The sequence below is a fragment of the Haliotis rufescens genome, unplaced genomic scaffold (assembly GCF_023055435.1).
Source record: "Haliotis rufescens isolate VD_foot unplaced genomic scaffold, xgHalRufe1.0.p SCAF_10, whole genome shotgun sequence".
Classification (NCBI taxonomy): Eukaryota; Metazoa; Mollusca; class Gastropoda; order Lepetellida; family Haliotidae; genus Haliotis; species Haliotis rufescens.
In genome coordinates this window covers 35,969,484-35,992,042 of record NW_025963780.1, presented here as the reverse complement: position 1 = coordinate 35,992,042, position 22,559 = coordinate 35,969,484, and the positions used below count along the sequence as shown (strand labels likewise).

Below are 22,559 nucleotides of genomic sequence, written 5' to 3'. Positions count from 1 at the left end.
AATACATTTACTACTAAACCTTTTTAATATATTAAAATATGATAGCACAGATCAGACTAAGGAAAAAATCAAGATTGCTACTTTTGAGTTGGACGATTCTAATCATGGATTATGCATATGTTTCCAGCTCAAGGGGTGTTGTGTCTTCCTTACCATGCAGGACTGAGTCTTAAGGCTAGAAAAGACGCTCATCATAAATTTGTGAATGACAGAATTCAGGTTGTCGTGGCAACAGTGGCATTTGGAATGGGTATTGACAAGCCTGACGTGAGGAAGGTCATCCATTATGGGGGTGAGTATTACAGGAACTGTGAGACTTTGAGCGGTAGATCGAAGCAATGTCGTGAACTGGTCTACCAAATAAATGGGTATATATACTAAACAAAGTTAGGGATCATCAATATTAGTGGGGATATTTTTATAAAATTGTGTGCTCATTCTTACCTACAAAAAATATCAACAAAAAAATATTGTCATCACTAACATTTTTAGTTCAGTGTATGGGACATTGGTGAAATGTGTAGAGTTCTTGGCCTTTAGCAATGCCAGGATCCGCTCTCTTTGGTTTTGAATCTCTGATTTGATCCTGGATCTATCTGGACCTCGCCCACACTTGTTTTTTGTGACACATTAACCTGGTGCGCAATGCAGTTACCCAAATATTTTTCAACCAACTCACAGTCATCAAAGGCATGGGATTCGCTGTGCAGGGGTGCGTCCCTTAGGCATGTTGGGATCCTATGGTCGCAAGGGTCAGATACCTCTGGTAATATCCAACTAGTCCACAACTCATTTCAGACTAGTGATTTATATAAAATAACTAGATTTTACAATAGAACTAGCCTTGCTTGATTTTCACTTGTCACAGACTAACAAACTACCGGCCGTGTCTGTCTCGGGATCGTGTGTTCAAATCCTATATTTGAATATCCTATTCGCCTTGATTGTGATTCTTGGTTTGTCAGCACCATATCCACGCTTTTGGCTTTCACCAAATTGATGTAACTGGAATACATTTCAAAGCAGCGTTTGAACCACTCACTCACTCTCCCAGTGGTGATTCCGGGTACAAATTCTCGTCCACAGCAACCTTTGCTTGTCGTAGGGGCGGTCGGGTAGCCCAGTGGTTAAATCGTTCGCTCGTCACACCGAAGACCCAGTTTCGATTCCTGACATGGGTACAATGTGTGAAGCCCATTTCTGGTGTCCCCTGCTGTGATATTGCTGGAATATTGCTAAAAGCGGCGTAAAACCATACTCACTCACTCACTTACTCACACTCACTTTGCTTGTCGTAAGAGGTGACTAAATGATTGGATGGTCAGACTCAGTGACTTGGTTAACTTCTTGTCATTGTATCCCAGTTGTGTGGATTGATGCTCATGATGTCAATCACTGGATTGTCTGATCAGATTTGATTATGTACAGACTGCCAACATAGAGCTGGAATGTTACTGAGTGCAGCGTTAAACAACAAACTCACTCTATCTCATGTCTTCAGCTCCGAAGGACATCGAGTCGTACTACCAGGAAGTGGGGCGTGCTGGGCGAGATGGGTTGCCTAGCGCCTGTCACGTCTTCTACTCTAGTGCAGATTTCAACGTCAGCAAACATTTCATCAATGAAATCAACAATGAGAAATTCCGTCAACACAAGCTGAAGATGCTGGGAAAAATGGTGCAGTACCTAAACACAGCCCAGTGCAGGAGAAGGTACGTGAGACTGGGGGGTGGGGTGATGGGGTTGATGCAGTATCTGAGCACAGCCCTGTGCAGGAGGAGGTACATGAGACTGGGGGTTGGGGTGATGGGGGTTGATGCAGTATCTGAGCACAGCCCAGTGCAGGAGGAGGTACATGAGACTGAGGGGGTGGGGTGATGGGGGTTGATGCAGTATCTGAGCACAGCCCAGTGCAGGAGAAGGTACATGAGACTGGGGGGTGGAGTGATGGGGTTGATGCAGTATCTGAGCACAGCCCAGTGCAGGAGGAGGTATATGAGACTGGGGGGTGGGGTGATGGGGTTGATGCAGTATCTGAGCACAGCCCAGTGCAGGAGGAGGTACATGAGACTGGGGGGTGGGGGTTGATGCAGTATCTGAGCACAGCCCAGTGCAGGAGGAGGTATATGAGACTGGGGGGTGGGGGCTGATGCAGTACCTGAGCACAGCCCAGTGCAGGAGAAGGTACATGAGACTGGGGGGTGGGGGCTGATGCAGTATCTGAGCACAGCCCAGTGCAGGAGGAGGTACATGAGACTGGGGGGTGGGGTGATGGAGGTTGATGCAGTATCTGAGCACAGCCCAGTACAGGAGAAGGTACATGAGACTGGGGGGGGGGGGGGGGGTGGGTTGATGCAGTATCTGAGCACAGCCCAGTGCAGGAGGAGGTATATGAGACTGGGTGATAACATGTCAGTCCTAACCACATTGTGTGGTATATTTACATTCGAGTGTACTGGAAGTGACCTCTGAACTTGACTACGTGTGCGCATGCGTGAGCAGAAGCTGGGGCAGAGATGGGAAAAAGTTGACAGGAAGCAGCGTGTTTACGGATGGCGGGGATTTGACATGAACTGTCAGTGGTGTGGAGAATGAGAGAAGGGCTAACCAGGGCCAATAGTGGAAAGGGCCATAAAGGTAATTAACATTGGTAGCAGAGCGTGGTTTCGGGAAAACGGGGCTAGCAATATGGCACATGGTTACAAGAATCCCCCGACTTTGACAAATGAGATGGAATATGAGACGTGGAAAAACGAACTTGAAATATGGTGTCACATGACCGAGGTTGTAGAGGAAAAACAGGCACTCGCAGTCTCACTGGGATCACTTACGGGACAAGCTAGGGCAAAAGCAATGGCAATTGATGTGAAAGACTTGAATTCCAAACGGGGTTTGAAAATTCTTGTCCAAGCACTTGATGAACTTTATAAGAGGGACACTGTTGACTTAGCATACACGGCATACAGGGATTTTGATAGTTTCACAAAGGCTGAAGAAATGACAATGTCAGAATTTATCATTGAATATGAACGGCGATATACCCAGTGTAAGAAATATCAGATGGTTTTGCCAAATTCAGTACTCTCATTCAAGTTGCTTGATTCATCAGGATTGACTCAGAAAGAAAGACAGTTAGTTTTGACAGCAGCTAACGATAGAAACTTTGAATCTATGAAATCAGCATTGAAGAGAATATTTGGTAATGTTAAAAGTCAGGATTCTGACAGTGCCATATGTGTGAAACAGGAATCAGCATATTACACAAGAAATAGCCAGAGTGGTTATAGAGGACGTCAACAAGGACAGAGATACTCGGGTCCAAGGTACAGGAATGAGCCAAGTGACAGATACAGTTCAGCTTACAGTGGTAATAGAAATGATACACCTGAAAGGGGAACGAATCCAATTAACAGGTTTGGAAAGCGCAGCCGATGTGTAATTTGTCAGTCAACTTTCCATTGGGCTAAAGATTGCCCACACCAAGAGAAACCAAGAAACAATGAGGAAGTGAAAATGATAGAAACAGAAGAACAGACAGAGCAATGTAACTTGACACTGTTTACAAAGGAGCAAAGTACGGAGAACAAAATTCTACTAACAGAAGCATTGGGATGTGCAGTATTAGACACTGCCTGTACAAGTACAGTGTGTGGACAGCAATGGTTGGACCAATACATAGAGACACTCAGTAGTCAGGAAAGGGATGAAATTATTTCAAATCCTAGCAATAAGAGCTTTAGATTTGGAGATGGAGTGAAAGTTTTCTCATCATCCAATGTTATGATACCAGCAGTAATTGGTGACACTCGGTGCACTATAAACACAGAAGTTGTAGAATCGGACATTCCTCTTTTGCTTGGAAAACCATCACTGAAGAAAGCTGGATTAATTCTTGATTTACCAAATGACACAGCTATCATGTTTCATAAACCAGTGAACTTAGAACTGACATCAACTGGACATTATTGCATTGATCTAGTTGGACAAAGAGATTTTCCTGCTGAACAAACTTCAGATCGTGGCCTGGAGCAGTGTACAGTTGAACAGTTAGATTCAGAAGCACTCTTCATAATAGAAAATATTGGTGAAAAGGATCAAAAGAAAGCGCTGGAGAAGCTTCACAAGCAGTTTGGACACGCCACAGCGGAAAGATTACAGAGGCTTATTCAAAATGCAGGGAATAAAGATCCCGACATCTTGAAGACACTAACAGAAATAGTTGAGAAATGTGAAACATGTGAAAGGTATAGGAAACAACCAACTAAGCCAGCAGTTGGATTTCCTAAGGCTACAGATTTTAATGAGACAGTGGCTGTTGACTTACACGAACTTGGAAAGGGCATGTGGTATTTGCACATTATTGATGAATTTACCAGATTTAGTGCTGGAGCTATTATTAGAAGTAAGCAATCATCAGTGTTTGTTCAGAACTTTATTCAGCATTGGATAAGTATTCATGGAGCACCACAAAAACTCTTAAGTGACAATGGAGGAGAATTCAACAATGCTGAAGTGAGAGACATGTGTGAGAATTTTAACATTGAAGTAAAGACCACAGCAGCTGAGAGTCCATGGAGCAATGGATTGCTTGAACGCCACAATCAGACTTTGACAAATATCATGAGAAAGGTGAAATCTGAGAAGAACTGTGACTGGGAAACGGCACTTAGTTGGGCATTAATTGCCAAGAACAGCCTCAGTAACATTTCTGGATACAGCGCATACCAGTAGTTTTTGGACGAAACCCAAATTTACCATCAGTTCTGACTGACAAGGCACCATCGCTCGAGGGCACCACAACAAGTGCAACTGTGGGAAAACATATTAATACAATGTTTGCATCAAGACAGGCTTTCATAGAAGCTGAAAGTTCTGAAAGATTGAGAAGAGCCCTCAGAAAGCAGATTCGTCCAGTTGCTGGAAATTTTGAGACCGGTGACAAGGTCTACTTCAAGAGGTCAGATGATCCTAAATGGAAGGGTCCAGGAACTGTGATAGGACAAGACGGTACTGTGGTTTTCATGAGAAATGGAGGAATTGTGGTGAGGGTTCATAGAAGTAGAATGAGGCGTTGTGTAGAAAAGGACATTCCTGAAAATAACAATGAACATAATGAGAGGCAAGTAGAACAAGAGGAAACTGTGCAAAGACATGATAGTGTCGAGGAAGACAGTGACCTAGAGATACAAACAAAAGAACCACAGATAGGAGAAGTTTCTGAATTGAACAATCTACAGGAACGATTATCACAAATAAAGTCTGGGCAGACAATTTCATATGCACATCAAGACACTGGAGATCAAGTCTGTGCAAAAGTTCTTAGCAGAGCAGGAAAAGCAACAGGCAAAAACAGGAGCTGGTACAACTTAGAATTCATGAATTCTGAAATGCAAGGTATAAGTCAGTCAGTTGATTTGTCCAAGGTAGAAGAATTGCGGATAATCCCCTGTGAAATCATGGAGGAAAACGTCATGATTACAGAAGATGTTGCATGGACTAAACCCAAGCTAACTGAACTTGATAATTGGAAGGAAAATGGAGTTTACAAAGAAGTTGTCGATGATGGGCAAAGATGTGTGTCAACCAGGTGGGTCTGTACACTTAAAGAAACACCAGAGAAGATAATACCTAAGGCAAGGTTAGTTGCCCGAGGATTCGAAGAAGGTGAGAATACGGACTTTCAAAAAGATTCCCCAACATGTGCTAAAGAATCGCTGAAACTTATCTTGGCAGTATTTTGTCAGAAAAAATGGAAACCTCATTCAATGGATATTAAAACTGCATTTCTTCAAGGTGAAGGGATGAAGAGAGACGTTTACATTAGACCTCCGAAAGAAGCAAACGTACCTGGAAAACTCTGGCATCTTCAGAAGTGTGTCTATGGACTAAGTGATGCATCACTACATTGGTATCAGAAAGTCAAGTCAGTCATGTTGGAACTAGGGGCTAAGGTATCGAGAGTTGACCCAGCAGTATTTTTCTGGGAAGGACAAGATCAAGAAACTGTTGGAATATTGGCATGTCATGTTGATGACTTTATTTGGGGTGGATCTGCAGAATTCAGATCAAATGTAATGGAATCTGTGAGATCACACTTAAAGGTTGGAAAAGAAGAAAACCAAGCTTTTCAATACTTGGGAATGAACTTATCTTGCCAGGACGGACACATTTTCTTACATCAACAGAAATATGCAGAAAGCCTCAACTTTGTCCAGATTGATAAATCTAGATCCGCTCAGAAATCTTCACCCCTGAACAATATTGAGAAGCATGAACTCAGATCCAAGATAGGACAAATACTGTGGATAGCTAAACAGAGTCGGCCTGATGTTATATTTGATGCTTGTCGACTAGCAGCATGTACGAAGGATGCCAAAGTTGAACATCTTTTGACAGCAAACAAGATTATTAGGAAGATTAAGTCAGAACATGTCAACCTGAAATTTCAAAATGTAGGAAAGGAACTTTCACTTGTAGTTTTCAGTGATGCTTCGTTAGGAAAACTGCCAGATGGAGGCACACAGGGTGGACACATGATTTTCCTCACAGGCAGTACAGGAAAGGTGACACCTTTATGTTGGAACTCGAAGAAGATTCGTCGGGTGGTGCGAAGCACACTGGCTGGTGAAACTTTGGCGATGACCGATGGTATTGATACAGGAGTGTACCTATCAATGTTGTTTGGAGAACTGAGTGGTGAGAAACACAACAGAATGACATTGACCTGTATCACAGACTCTAAATCACTGTATGATGCTCTAAAATCCACTAAACCTGTTAAAGAAAAAAGACTGAGAATGGAAATAAGTGGGATCAAGGAGTTAGTGGAATCTGGACAGATAGGAGATGTGACATGGGTGGACACAAATAACCAGTTGGCAGACTGTCTGACCAAAGAGGGCGCTTCACCTATGAAGTTACTACGGGTCCTTGAAGAAGGAACTCTGTGAAGATATTATTATAAACTGCATCATCTTTTAACCTGTTTTTATGAAGATCTTAAAGAAGAAAAAACAAAATATGTTTGTTGGAACAGTCTGCATCCTTCTTTTACATAAAACTATTTTATACAAATCAAAAATATTTGAGGTTATATGTGAAGAAACTGTTCTTGAGATATACTGTACAGAGACTGTTCAGAGACTGGAAACTGTTCTTGGGATATACTGTACAGAGACTGGAAACTGTTCTTGGGATATACTGTACAGAGACTGGAAGCTGTTCTTGGGATATACTGTACAGAGACTGGAAACTGTTCTTGGGATATACTGTACAGAGACTGGTTTTAAGAAATTTATTTTTACTTTTACCGAGAAAGTCTGAGGGAAGGCTTTACATATTAACAAATGAAATTTTGACACAGCCAGCAAAGTTTGTCACTCCAGCCTTATCACATTTGAAGACAAACTTTAAAGAAGTGGGAGATTGATAACATGTCAGTCCTAACCACATTGTGTGGTATATTTACATTCGAGTGTACTGGAAGTGACCTCTGAACTTGACTACGTGTGCGCATGCGTGAGCAGAAGCTGGGGCAGAGATGGGAAAAAGTTGACAGGAAGCAGCGTGTTTACGGATGGCGGGGATTTGACATGAACTGTCAGTGGTGTGGAGAATGAGAGAAGGGCTAACCAGGGCCAATAGTGGAAAGGGCCATAAAGGTAATTAACATGGGGGGTGGGGGCTGATGCAGTATCTGAGCACAGCCCAGTGCAGGAGGAGGTATATGAGACTGGGGGGTGGGGTGATGGAGGTTGATGCAGTATCTGAGCACAGCCCAGTGCAGGAGAAGGTACATGAGACTGGGGGGTGGGGGTTGATGCAGTATCTGAGCACAGCCCAGTGCAGGAGGAGGTACATGAGACTGGGGGGTGGGGGCTGATGCAGTATCTGAGCACAGCCCAGTGCAGGAGAAGGTACATGAGACTGGGGGGTGGGGGTTGATGCAGTATCTGAGCACAGCCCAGTGCAGGAGGAGGTACATGAGACTGGGGGATGGAGTGATGGGGTTGATGCAGTATCTGAGCACAGCCCAGTGCAGGAGGAGGTACATGAGACTGGGGGGTGGGGTGATGGGGGTTGATGCAGTATCTGAGCACAGCCCAGTGCAGGAGGAGGTACATGAGACTGGGGGGTGGGGTGATGGGGCTGATGCAGTATCTGAGCACAGCCCAGTCCAGGAGGAGGTACATGAGACTGGGGGATGGAGTGATGGGGTTGATGCAGTATCTGAGCACAGCCCAGTGCAGGAGGAGGTACATGAGACTGGGGGGTGGAAGTCGGATTTTTAGATAATAGATAAAATCTCACACTTGCGTCTATTGATATTAAAACAAGACAAAAAAAAAGAGTTTAAAACTCTGAGGATTGCTGAGGCGAGAATCTGTATAAATCACTGATTCACAATTTGTATTTTCACTCTGATTGTAAGTTCTTGCAAAAGACCTCACTGGTAGAGATAGGAGCTGCATCTGACAGTCACTGTCTTATGTTTTACATGTATTTTTGTTTTGGAAATTATCAGTTGCAAATAATCTGAATTGAGTATGAGGTTTCACTTTCATGAGTGTTTTGTTCCCCGCCAGGGTGTTGCTGGCTCACTTCGAGGGGAGGGAGATGCAAGAGCTTGGTGGTACTGAAAACTGCTGCGACAACTGTCGGAAAAAGTAAGAAGTAACTATTTGTCTGACACGCACGGGAATCACGTGCGTTGAGACGCCTAACGCTAACACCGTATTCGTGCGTGGGTGATTCCCGCGCAACCTTTTCGAGTTGAGTTGATTGGTTCAACTGTGTCATATGGCCCTGTGACGCAGGGGTAGCATTATGCAGATGGCTGTACAATGAATGCTCGTTCCACCCGTGACGAACAGGTCTGGTTGTTGATGAAATATTGTGATAGCTAAATAGACAGATTTTTTATTCATGCACCGATAGTCTTTAAATGTAATATCCAGTTATGTATGACTGTTTGATAATCTTATACCAACTTTGACTGGAGTAGGTCCGATAGTTTTTCAGATATTACCTTCCAGACTATAGATCTATTTCATTTTAGCATTGTAAGCGACCTCCATTCGGTTTTGTCTGCGACTTATCCTGCCATAGCATGATTTACCCTATCAAAAGTCTCAGCTGTGAATAGAGTGAAAGTGTGGTTTTATTCTGCACTTAGCAATATTCCAGCAATATCATGGCAGGGGACACCAGAAATGGTCTTAACACATTGTACCCATGTGAGGAATTGAACCCAGGCCTTCGGTGTGATGAGCCACTGATCTACCCTACCTCCTCTGTCAGTGGAGGGTATTGGGACAGAAAGGCCTGCTGTGATGTTGTCTTCTGATTGACAGGGAAGATTTGAATGTCTTGTTTTCTGCAGAATTGAGGTTGGGAAGAAGCAAGGCTTCTACAGCTCCAAGAACTGGGGCATGGATGCTGGGAGTGTGGCGCCGGACAAACCAGTGGACTACTCACGGGAGGCCAAGGATCTCTTCACCGCCATTGAGGTCAGGGGTCAGATAGTAATTATTGTCTCATAATGATTGTTTAGGGATAATTGTTTTAGAATGATTGTCTCATTGTAACTGTCTCATGATGATTGTGTTTCATGATGATTGAGTTTTAGGATGATTGTCTCATGATGATTGAGTTTTAGGATGATTGTCTCATGATGATTGAGTTTTAGGATGATTGTCTCATGATGATTGAGTTTTAGGATGATTGTCTCATGATGATTGAGTTTTAGAATGATTGTCTCATTGTAACTGTCTCATGATGATTGTGTTTCATGATGATTGAGTTTTAGGATGATTGTCTCATGATGATTGAGTTTTAGGATGATTGTCTCATGATGATTGAGTTTTAGGATGATTGTCTCATGATGATTGAGTTTTAGGATGATTGTCTCATGATGATTGAGTTTTAGCATGATTGTCTCATGATGATTGTTTTAGAATGATTATCTTATGATAATTGTCTCCGTCTACCTTCTATGCTGTCAAGTACAGCATATTCTTACTATTGCACCATATTGGGACACCACCTCAGTTTTGAACCCTTGTAACTAGGGCTGGGACGAGTCTTAATTTACTACCTGGATACCCAACCCCCAATTACCCGACCCTACCCGGGTACCCGCTGTAGGTCTCAAGAGATATATACAAAATGTCTGATTGGGAATAGATTTACCGTAGCCCTGGCAAAATGTATTTAGATACACGTGTAAAATGATCTGGTCATGCATACACTGAAGCTGACTTCATTCAAACATATGAAGGTGAGAAGGAATGGGTGCATGGTCAGAAAGAAATGTGAGCATTAGTGGCTTGTAGTGTAACCATAGTGTTAGTTAATTTGTGTTTTACGCAATATATCACGTGACTTACCACGGGTCAGGGTAGTCCTGAGGGTACCCGGGTCCTACTCAGTACCCACCCGGCTAGAGTATCCGAGTTACCCGTTTCAGGCCTACTTGTAACCTATGCTTGGTGTAGGAGACGACTTAAGTGGATTGTGCAGTCAGTGCTGATGACATCATTGATTGCATAGCAAGTTAGATGTTTTGTATGAACGATGGTTTGTCTAGTCAACACTGTTTTCATGAATGTTGTCCTCTCCCGTCAGGCGATGGGTGGCAGGTTCGGCATCACGTCCCCGATACAGCTGCTGGTGGGGTCCAACAACCAGAGGATTCAACGCTTCACCAAGGACAAGGTCTGGGGATCTGGCAAGTACGTCCACCAGGTGGCCACAAGTAGCTCACCAGGCCCCTGTTCTCATACCTTAACATAGACTTACGACAGTCATAGTACAAAGACAAGCGTAACTCCCATACCTTAACATAGACTTACGGCAGTCGTAGTACTAAGACAAGCGTAACTCCCATACCTTAACATAGACTTACGACAGTCGTAGTACTAAGACATGAGTAACTCCCATACCTTAACATAGACTTACGGCAGTCGTAGTACTAAGCGAGCGTAACTCCCATACCTTAACATAGACTTACGACAGTCGTAGTACTAAGAAAAGCGTAACTCCCATACCTTAACATAGACTTACGACAGTCTTAGTACTAAGACAAGCGTAACTCCCATACCTTAACATAGACTTACAACAGTCGTAGTACTAAGACAAGCGTAACTCCCATACTTTAACATAGACTTACAGCAGTCCTAGTACTAAGACAAGCGTAACTCCCATACTTTAACATAGACTTACAACAGTCGTAGTACTAAGACAAGCGTAACTCCCATACCTTAACATAGACTTACAACAGTCGTAGTACTAAGACAAGCGTCACTCCCATACCTTAACATAGACTTACGACAGTCGTAGTACTAAGACAAGCGTAACTCCCATACTTTAACATAGACTTACAACAGTCGTAGTACTAAGACAAGCATAACTCCCATACTTTAACATAGACTTACAGCAGTCCTAGTACTAAGACAAGCGTAACTCCCATACTTTAACATAGACTTACAACAGTCGTAGTACTAAGACAAGCGTAACTCCCATACCTTAACATAGACTTATGGCAGTCCTAGTACTAAGACAAGCGTAACTTCCATACTTTAACATAGACTTACTGCAGTCGTTGTACTAAGACAAGCGTAACTCCCATACTTTAACATAGACTTACAGCAGTCGTAGTACTAAGACAAGCGTAACTTCCATACTTTAACATAGACTTACGGCAGTCGTTGTACTAAGACAAGTGTTACTCCCATACTTTAACATAGACTTACGGCAGTCCTAGTACTAAGACAAGCGTAACTTCCATACTTTAACATAGACTTACTGCAGTCGTAGTACTAAGACAAGCGTAACTCCCATACTTTAACATAGACTTACGGCAGTCGTTGTACTAAGACAAGCGTCACTCCCATACCTTAACATAGACTTATGGCAGTCATAGTACTAAGACAAGCGTTACTCCCATACTTTAACATAGACTTACGGCAGTCGTAGTACTAAGACAAGTGTAACTCCCATACTTTAACATAGACTTACGACAGCTTCAAGTGTGCAGTCAATGTCAGTAAAAATTCCCGACTTGGAATTTAAGATTTTCCAATTCAAGTTAAATTGTTATGACTAATGTTATAGTTTGTAGAGGTTACTTGTATTTCACTGGCCACTAAGAGAACGAAGCTTTAATACTTACTTTTGCATTGTTGCTTTGAATACAATGTTAAAGTACCTCGAAACTTTAAAAAACAAAATCTGTTTTGAGCAAAATAACTATTTTTGCCAAATGTTGCCAAGGACAATTAGTTCTAGATACAGTTTTTTTCAAATCTGTTTAAGTCACATTTTGCACTCATCACCTGCTTGTTCTACAGGTACAGAAGCTTAAAGTGGTGGAAAGGATTTGGTAAGTGGATCAAATGATAATACCGGTTAGTATCCATTGTGATATGATGTCATTTAAGCCCCTTGAAGATCTGGGTTAGAATTGGTCTTCAGCAACCCATGCTTGTCTCCCCTTGAAGATCCGGGTTAGAATTGGTCTTCACCAACCTATGCTTGTTCCCCGTGAAGATCCGGGTTAGAATTGGTCTTCAGCAACCCATGCTTCTCTCCCCTTGAAGATCCGGGTTAGAATTGGTCTTCAGCAACCGATGCTTGTCTCCCCGTGAAGATCCGGGTTAGAATTGGTCTTCAGCAACCCATGCTTCTCTCCCCTTGAAGATCCGGGTTAGAATTGGTCTTCAGCAACCCATGCTTGTTCCCCGTGAAGATCCGGGTTAGAATTGGTCTTCAGCAACCCATGCTTGTTCCCCGTGAAAATCTGGGTTAGAATTGGTCTTCAGCAACCGATGCTTGTCTCCCCATGAAGATCCGGGTTAGAATTGGTCTTCAGCAACCCATGCTTGTCTCCCCGTGCAAATCTGGGTTAGAATTGGTCTTCAGCAACCGATGCTTGTCTCCCCATGAAGATCCGGGTTAGAATTGGTCTTCAGCAACCCATGCTTGTCTCCCCGTGAAAATCTGGGTTAGAATTGGTCTTCAGCAACCGATGCTTGTCTCCCCATGAAGATCCGGGTTAGAATTGGTCTTCAGCAACCCATGCTTGTATCCCCGTGAAGATCTGCTTTAGAATTGGTCTTCAGCAACCCATGCTTGTTGTAAGAGGCGACTACAGCTAACAGGGTCAGGCTTGGTGACTTGGCTAATGCATGTTTCATATCCTAATTGTGTGGATCGATGCTCACGATTATTTGCAGACCACCGTCATTTAGCTGGAATATTGCTGAGCGTGCCGTTAAACAACAAACACAAAAACAAAATGTAAAAGGCGACTACAGCTTATGGGATTAGGAAGTCAGGCTCGCTGACTTGGTTGATGCATGTCATTATATCCCAATTGCGTAGGTCAATACTCATGATGTCAATCACTGGATTGTCTGGCCCAGGCTTCATTGTTTGCACACTGCCGTCATATAGCTGGAATATTGCTGAGTGCGGTAATTAACTATGAAACCAATGATGTCGTTTAGATGAAGACATTACGCACATGTGTCATGCCTGCAGTGACGAAAGGCCAAATCTCACTATTGACAGAGATGTCGTAGTTTACTTGGTAGAAGAGACGATTTTGGGATGTATCGTTATAGCGATATGTTTTGAGTTATATTGGGAGCTAAAGTGTTTGACAGTAATTGACACTGATTGTAAATGCAGGTCTTATATGTTGGATACAAAAGTAAATATAACTCAGCATGGTCAGTTGCCGTCTGTTTGTAGTCAGTGATACGGGGGAGATAACAAAAATTCTCTTCTGCTTTTCTGCCAAAGGGAATTCGTGAATGAATTTCAGCCTAGATGTGCGGTGTTGTAGGGAAGTGTCTGCTGTTTGAGGGCTATCTGACAGAGAAGGCCGTGGAACATGGCTTTGGGTCAACAGTCAGTGTGTCACGCCAGGGGCGGGAGTGGCTCCAGAAGTTCCGAGTGTCGCCGAGCAACACACTCACCATCATGCCCCTCCAAGACATGTTGGATGAGGAGAGAACCAAGTCCATCTCCATCAGAGTCACGTAGGTTCTTTGGCGGAGGTGAAATGGGGTTAATCTTAACAATCAAGGGAGATGGGTGTCTCAGTGTCAAGTTGATTCTTCTTCTAGTGGAGGTGAGGGGAGGTGAAATGGGGTTTAACGTTACAATCAAGGGAGATAGTTGTCTCAGTGTCAAGTAGATTCTTCTTTAGTGGAGGTGAGGGAGGTGAAATGGGGTTTAACGTTACAATCAAGGAAGATGGGTGTCTAAGTGTCAGACGGAGGTGAGGGAGGTGAAATGGGGTTTAACGTTACAATCAAGGGAGATAGTTGTCTCAGTGTCAAGTAGATTCTTCTTTAGTGGAGGTGAGGGAGGTGAAATGGGGTTTAACGTTACAATCAAGGGAGATGGGTGTCTTAGTGTCAAGTAGATTCTTATTTGGCGGAGGTGAAATGGGGTTTAGGGTCGTGATCAAGGGAGATGGATGTTTCTGTGTCAAGTAGTTCTTCTTTAGCGGAGGTGAGGTGAGGTGAAATGGGGTTTAGGGTCGTGATCTTAGGGTCGTGATCAAGGGAGATGGGTGTCTAAGTGTCAAGTAGATTCTTCTTTGGCAGAGGTGAGGGGAGGTGAAATGGGGTTAAACGTCGCGTTCAAAGGAGGTGGTTGTCTCAGTGTCAAATAAGTCCTTCTTTAGCTGAAGGAAGATAGGTCTCGAAATGTAAATACTGAGCTACCTACACAGGATGTAAGAGGTGACCCTCTGGATCGGGTGGTCAGGCCCTATGACTTGGTTGATTGCGTGTCATCATACCCTGACAGCATGGATCATTGGTCACTATATCGTTCACTGGATTGTCTGGTCTAAACTCGATTATTATTTACAGGCCGCCTTCATATGGCTGTAATAAACAATCAGAATAAAACAAAATGGTCAATGGTTCAAAGATATTTATCGTATGCTTCAAGTGGTAATTGATTATTTTCTGCAGACCTGATGTCCGACTTCCCAGCATTCCCTACCGTCCTCCCCAGTCAACCAGTACTGCTGTGCGCATGCCGGAGCCAACACCTAAACCAGCACCAGTGTGTGAACGTACAGCTCGTCTACAGGTACACAAGAAACTGCATGTCACTGTTGTTCCGGGTTAGAAGTGATCCCCTATGATGAATAATTTCAAAATTTACTTCATTAAGTTTGTATTTGTCTGGACAAAAACTCAAACGTGCTCCCATTGTGATTCTGCTGCTTCACCATTATTTGTGACTCAGATTCAGACCTCCATTGAATACTCACCCTGAGGACAATTGAATATACATCAGTTGTTCATAGTTCCAGACAAGAAGAGTTCTTGTAATAGTGTCATTAAAGATACTGCCAGAACTAAAAAGAGACATTGTCTTAAGGTGTAAATGGAGTTAATACAGTTTGAGTTCTCTTTGTTTAACTGTCTGTATGACTATTTGTTACAAACTCATTGTACTCATTTCGTGCTGCTTTCATGCCATGTTCTCCTTGAACGGATAAGGGGCGGTCGGGTAGCCTTGCGGTTAAAGCGTTCACTCGTCACTCGACATGGGTACAATGTGTGAAGCCCATTCCTGGTGTCGTCCCCCCCCCCCCCCCCGTGATATCGCTGGAATATTGCTAAAAGCAGCGTAAAACCATACTCACTCACTCACTCACTCACTCACTCACTCACTCACTCACTCACTCACTCACTCAATTGAACTGATAAACTGAGAGCTGAATTGAGACAGTTACGTTTACAGAGTGAGTTGTACATCCTGCTGATGAAGCGACGTAACGAAGTGGCACAGGATACTGGCTTCACCCCCCATAGTATAGCCAGCAACAAGGTGCTCATCGATCTGGCAAAGATCCGGTGAGTACAGTGATGGTTGTATTTAGCCAGCAACAAGGTGCTCATCAACCTGGCAAAGATCTGGTGAGTACAGTGATGGTTGTATAGCCAGCAACAAGGTGCTCATCGACCTGGCAAAGATCCTGTTAGTACAGTGATGGTTGTATTTAGCCAGCAACAAGGTGCTCATCGACCTGGCAAAGATCCGGTGAGTACAGTGATGGTTGTATTTAGCCAGCAACAAGGTGCACATCAACCTGGCAAAGATCCTGTTAGTACAGTGATGGTTGTATAGCCAGCAACAAGGTGCTCATTGACCTGGCAAAGATCCGGTGAGTACAGTGATGGTTGTATTTAGCCAGCAACAAGGTGCTCATCGACCTGGCAAAGATCTGGTGAGTACAGTGATGGTTGTATTTAGCCAGCAACAAGGTGCTCATCCACCTGGCAAAGATCTGGTGAGTACAGTGATGGTTGTATTGCCAGCAACAAGGTGCTCATCGACCTGGCAAAGATCCGGTGAGTACAGTGATGGTTGTATTTAGCCAGCAACAAGGTGCTCATCCACCTGGCAAAGATCTGGTGAGTACAGTGATGGTTGTATTGCCAGCAACAAGGTGCTCATCGACCTGGCAAAGATCCGGTGAGTACAGTGATGGTTGTATTGCCAGCAACAAGGTGCACATCAACCTGGCAAAGATCTGGTGAGTACAGTGATGGTTGTATTGCCAGCAACAAGGTGCTCATCGACCTGGCAAAGATCCGGTGAGTACAGTGATGGTTGTATTTAGCCAGCAACAAGGTGCTCATCCACCTGGCAAAGATCCGGTGAGTTCAGTGATGGTTGTATTTAGCCAGCAACAAGGTGCTCATCGACCTGGCAAAGATCCGGTGAGTACAGAGATGGTTGTATAGCTGGCAAGAAGATGCTCATCAATTTAAGCATTGCTTGTCTTCACTTGGAATTTGCAATAGTATTGGACAAAAAAGTTTAAGTTGGGGGGACACATAATGTGGTCATATCTCATTTGTAATTTGGCAAGTTGTAAAAGGTGATCCATTTATCAATAATAGGATTTCCTATTCAGTGGATTTTCTACATATTTTTGTGTGTGTCTAGACCGGGAAGCAAGCCGAGCATGTTGAAGATTGAGGATTTCCCAGAGGCGAAGGTCCAGAGGTTCGGAGACACGTTCATCAAGATCATCACCACCTTCTGTCAAGACAACGACCTCAAGCTGGATGAATTCCCTTCCGTCACGATAGACAAGGTTGGTGAAGCTACACTTTCACATACTCAGGACCCGTGAAGACCCGGGGTAGAATAGGTCTTCAGCAACCCATGCTTGCCGTAAAAGGCGACTATGCTTGTCGTAAGAGGCGACTAACGGGATCAGGTGGTCAGGCTCGCTTACTTGGTTGAAGCATGTCATCGATCCCAATTTAGTGGATCGATGCTCATGATATCAATCACTGGATTGTCTGGTCCAGACTTGATTATTTACAGACCGCAGACATATAGCTGGAATATTGCTGAGTGCGGCGTAAAACAACAAACCAACCAAACCACATACGCAGATACGTTGATGTTATGAATAAATATGGATGTATGTGTTTTCCCCCCAATTTTGTTTTTTTTGTTTTGTTTCAAAGGCCGATTATTTTACTTTTATGCAAAATAGATACAAACTATAGATACAAAAGGACTGCATGTGATGCCAGCTTTCATTTGATAACTAACTTGATATGGTTTAACGAAAAATGAAAAATGAAGTTTTTGGGCTATTTTTGTATTTTACATTGATTTGCCCCCAAAAGATCATACCCAAACTAAACAATTTTCCCCAACTTAGATTTTCCTAGATTTTAAATATGTTGTGAGGGGATGCCTTCTGAACATGAAACAGGAGAAATCATTTCTGTTGCAATTTGTGGTGGGTTTGGTAGGATTTGACACTATATTGACCGGACTAACAGGTATGGCAGGAGAGGTGATGCTGGAAGACCTGGGTTAGGTTTGGTTGATGTGGAAACTATTGACATGGTGATGTACTCCTCACTTCAACGATTGCAAGCCTCAATATAAGTGTCGCCCAGTTGTCCAAGGCACTACAGTTGGCCTACTGAGTTCAGCCTGTGGGTGTTTCAAGGATTTATGAATGTTGGTCGGGATCAGTGTTCGAAATAGACCCAAATAGGCCTGAGGCCGGCAGACTTGTTCTCAGGCCGATAGTTTGATATTTGAGCAGGCCCATTCGGTAGCAAGTTAATTTTAAGCTGTAAACCTGTAAACATGGTAAATGAAACATAACACTAAGACTGCTTGGTGAAACGGGGTCCAACTTCAAAGTACTCCATTGTTAACTCTTTCAACAACGCAGACCTTGGTTTGACAGCAGTAAAGCTCCTGGTTGACTGGTTGTGTGTTGTAATTTATGTTGCAAGAGTATGTCTCCCTGTTCCACCTAAAATGTTTGGGCCTTCAGTTATTCCACTGGGCCTGCAGTTATTCCACTGGGCCTGCAGTTATTCCACTGGGCCTGCAGTTTTTCCACTGGGCCTGCAGTTTTTCCACTGGGCCTTCAGTTTTTCCACTGGGCCAACAGTTTTTCCACTGGCCCTTCAGTTTTTCCACTGGGCCAACAGTTTTTCCACTGGGCCTTCAGTTTTTCCACTGGGCCAGCAGTCTTTCAACTAGGCCTACAGTTTTTCCACTGGGCCTGCAGTTTTTCCACTGGGCCAACAGTTTTTCCACTGGGCCAGCAGTTTTTCCACTGGGCCTGCAGTTTTTCCACTGGGCCAACAGTTTTTCCACTGGGCCTGCAGTTTTTCCACTGGGCCAGCAGTTTTTCCACTGGGCCAACATTTTTTTAAATGTGCTGGCCCTTAAGGCTCTAAGTTTACTCTGCTGAGATTCAGACACTGGTTGGGATGCCAGATTCGTGCTGATTATGTTCCTAGGTTTGTCAGCACCCAATCTGTGCTTGTTTCACCAAAGTTGTAGCTGTCTCAGACCTGGATCACTTCAGGCTCTTCTCTCACATCAAGATGACAATACTGTTCAAAGAGATATTGTTCAAAGTCTGGTTCCTTGCAGAGTTGTGTCCCTTAGCTGCCTACTTTTGCTGGTCTACATGTTCTGATTCCCATGTTACAGCCCATGATATAATAGAATTATTATTCAAAGGTACTCACTCACTAACTCGGTCTGCCAAGCTGTAAATGGGTACCTGGAAGGATTGGTTTGTGATGTGACTGATGACACCAAGTTGTAAGCAGTGTAACATGTTGGCATGGTTGACCTCCTTGCTTGTGAACTAGGTGTTTTGGTATGCGCTGATAATTAGTTGTGTTTGTTTCAGGGAGATAGCGACTTCCATGGCGAGCTGATGCAGTTGACAGACACACAGCGGACATCGTACATCATGTTTGAGAAGCAGTCCAAAACTCTCGTAAGTATCCTACCCAGAATCCAAAGTGTAGATTGGTGAGCGTCGGGTGGTTTCAGCGTGTGACCTGGCTGGTTGTGTGTCGCTGTGACCTGGCTGACTGTGTGTCACTGTGACCTGGCTGATTTAGTGTCACTGTGACCTGGCTGACTGTGGTGTCACTGTGACCTGGATGGTTGTGTGTCACTGTGACCTGGCTGATTGTGTGTCGCTGTGACCTGGCTGGTTGTGTGTCACTGTGACCTGGCTGGTTGTGTGTCACTGTGACCTGGCTGATTGTGTGTCATTGTGACCTGACAGCAGGAATTGTTGCTCATGCAATCAACCACAAGTTAACCTTACCACTGAGGTTTTCATTGCCATGTTGATAAAGCTTGATATTAGATTGTGTTAAATTAACAAATATTTTAAAATAAGAGTTAGTCCATGTCCCATTTTTTTGTATTATTTCATGGTAATATGTCACATAACTGGGCCTCTCTACTTGATGAGGGCGGTTGGGTAGCCTAGTGGTTAAAGCGTTCGCTCGTCACGCTGAAGACCCGGGTTCGATTCCCGACATGGGTACAATGTGTGAAGCCCATTTCTGGTGTCCCCCGCCGTGATATTGCTGGAATATTGCTAAAAGCGACGTAAAACCAAATTTTTTAACTTATCCTGCATTACTCCGTATTGCATTTACTGCTGTCTTTGACAGAGAGACGAACTGTGTGAGATCCAGCTGCTGAAGAAAGTTGTTTCCATCTGTCCAGGAAGCAGCGCCCCCTCCCACACAGTCGGCACGTGACCCGGAAGACATGACGTCATGTCAAAACTCATAACTGCTTTGTCAACCACATGGATCGGACGTGAACTGTATCCCTCAGTGGAATTATTAAAGCTTTCTTGGTCCTGACTTTCTTTCGTTTTTCTACGACAAAAGTCTGCTGTATTACCTTTGCCTTCATTATATTGTTAATTGGTAACGTTTCTCGCTCGGGTTGTGACTCTCGTCACGGTTTTTCCGAGCGTATTGTTGTTTCCCGCCATTTTGGTTTACCGCCATTTTTTCCCGCCCTGTTGCGATTCACTACGTGTCCACGTACTTTCGTGTTTTGTGTCTTGAATTCGCTCTATGGTTGGAGTTTTACATTAAGTTTAATGATTGTTTTTGGCGTGTTTGAAGCGTAATTGTTTGCTCTTATTAACTTTGTAACAAGAATAAGTTATGTTGAGTTACATTATGTTTCACGTTGTGTGTTTACACATCGTTATGTTTTTTGCTTCAATTCCAGTATGTCTCGCTGCTCTCGCTGCCGCGGGAATAAATCTGGACGGGACCCCCACCCCTGCTGCCTGGACTGTACAACCCCGTGTTGCAGTTATTGTAGTCCCCTGTCGCCAGTCTCCTTCACCGCCTACCTAAGAGTGTCTCGGAAACGATTCACCCAGCGTGTGCGTCGACTCTCCAACATGTCATCCAACGTAGAGTCTGCCTCCCATGGCACGACATCCGACCGTACACGGTCTCCTACACCACCCTTACCGTCGTCTGCTTCGACATCATCGTCTGCAGCATCGCCCGTTTCGGGTTTCCTGTCACCTCTACCATCTACGACGACAACTCCGGCGCCTCTTGGTCCGGCGCCTCCGATGTACCCGGCGCCTCCTATGTATCCAGCGCCTCTTGGTCGGGCGCCTCTGATGTACCCGGCGCCTCCGGCGCTTCTTGGTCCGGCGCCTCTGATGTATCCGGCACCTCTTGGTCCGGCGCCTCCGATGTATCCGGCGCCTCTGATGTCTTCGATGTATACGGCGCCTCTGACTACTTCGGCGCCTTTGACTTGTGCTGCGCCTCCTACTTATGGACATGCCCTTCCGTCATGGTTCATGGATCCATCTTGGATGCAAGCTTGGATGCAGTCATTGTTTGCGCAAGCTCAACCCACCTCAGCGGCGCCGACGGTGCCTCCTGCGACGCCGGCGACACTAACGGCCCCGACTACTGTTACTTCGATTCCTGCGGCCCCCTCCACTTCGGGTGCTTCTCGGTCTCGAACATTGTACACCTCGTCGCCTCCGACTGTTTCTCGGCACTCGTCCAAGTCTGCTCGTTCCCTTCGTCGCTCTCGTAGTCGCTCTCGTAGTCGCTCACCTGTACATAGACGACGACGTCGTTCCTCCTCTTCGGAAGGATCATTATGCCCCAATTATGACCCTCCATCTCCCGAGATTGATACACACTTGGGCCTTTCACAGGTTGCTGATTGGTTGGCGGACTGTCTGGCCTCCGTCGCTCCCTCCCCGGGCTCCGATGTGGATAAAAAGTTGACGATCTGGTCTAATCCGACTTCTCTACCACCCGACCCAATGCTCACTGACCTGGTTACGGCGTTGGACGAGGACTTCGCTAAGTTGTCCCTCACGCCGTCGTTCAAGGCTCCGCGTTTCCGGCGGGAAGATTTCCCCGTCCACTCCTTCGACGTGGCCGACGGTGCACATATCCTTGACGAGGACTTACATCGAATGACCGGGTCTTCCCAGTCCGTCACCATACATATGCCGGACTCCCGACTCGCTTTCGTGGAAACAGAACTGCGCCGTACTTTGAAGCCACTATCTACACTTGCCTCATCTGCCAGAGCCATTGACCAGGATCTCGCTGAATCCAATGCTAACAGGATCGACCACTTGCGCACGGTTATGACATTCCAACTTCGCCAGATCGATCACATGCGCAATCACCTGAGAGCTGCGCTTGCGGAGATCACCACTACTCGACAGTTGGGTTACTTGACTTCCACGGACTGGGATTCCGAATTCAAGCGTTCCTTACTACGACAACCTTGGTCGGGTCCTACCCTTTTTAATGGTGCTATCTCCGCTACCCACACCCGAGTCTCCAGCTTCGCCAGGGATGAAACTGCTCTCAGAGCCTTGGAGCATGTAACACACCAATCAGCGGCCAAGTCCTCCAAAGGCAACTATAAACCACGCCGTTCCTCCCTCGAGGTCGTCTCCAAACATACCTCGCCACAGGGCGTGGTCGTGGTAGAGCCCGTGGCACTTACCAACCCTGAAGGGATCGTCGCCCCAGCAAGGGTGCCGATTCCACCTCAAAGCGTTGACCGGCGGGACCTCAACGACTGGGACCTCCCACCCTCAGCCGTTCAGGTCACCGACACACCTGTGGGTGGGAGACTAGGCCGGTTTTGGAGAAACTGGTCCATACTGGAGGACCCGTTCGTCACCAACGTCCTCCGTC

At 44.9% G+C, this 22,559-nt stretch overlaps 1 protein-coding gene across 5 annotated transcripts in view; it reads left to right on the top strand.

Annotated features, from left to right (window-relative positions):
* Positions 1 to 22,559, top strand: part of LOC124131035 (Werner syndrome ATP-dependent helicase-like) — a 45,996-nt gene that overhangs the window by 14,707 nt on the left and 8,730 nt on the right. For all 5 annotated transcript variants that reach the window (XM_048390001.1, XM_048390003.1, XM_048390000.1 and 2 more), the window contains exons 13-23: positions 128 to 292; positions 1,502 to 1,712; positions 8,586 to 8,666; positions 9,383 to 9,509; positions 10,627 to 10,733; positions 12,351 to 12,382; positions 13,850 to 14,045; positions 14,994 to 15,114; positions 15,775 to 15,887; positions 16,987 to 17,137; positions 19,229 to 19,318. In XM_048390001.1, coding sequence (XP_048245958.1) covers positions 128 to 292; positions 1,502 to 1,712; positions 8,586 to 8,666; positions 9,383 to 9,509; positions 10,627 to 10,733; positions 12,351 to 12,382; positions 13,850 to 14,045; positions 14,994 to 15,114; positions 15,775 to 15,887; positions 16,987 to 17,137; positions 19,229 to 19,318 — 1,394 coding nt within the window. The remainder of the gene's footprint in view (positions 1 to 127; positions 293 to 1,501; positions 1,713 to 8,585; positions 8,667 to 9,382; positions 9,510 to 10,626; positions 10,734 to 12,350; positions 12,383 to 13,849; positions 14,046 to 14,993; positions 15,115 to 15,774; positions 15,888 to 16,986; positions 17,138 to 19,228; positions 19,319 to 22,559) is intronic.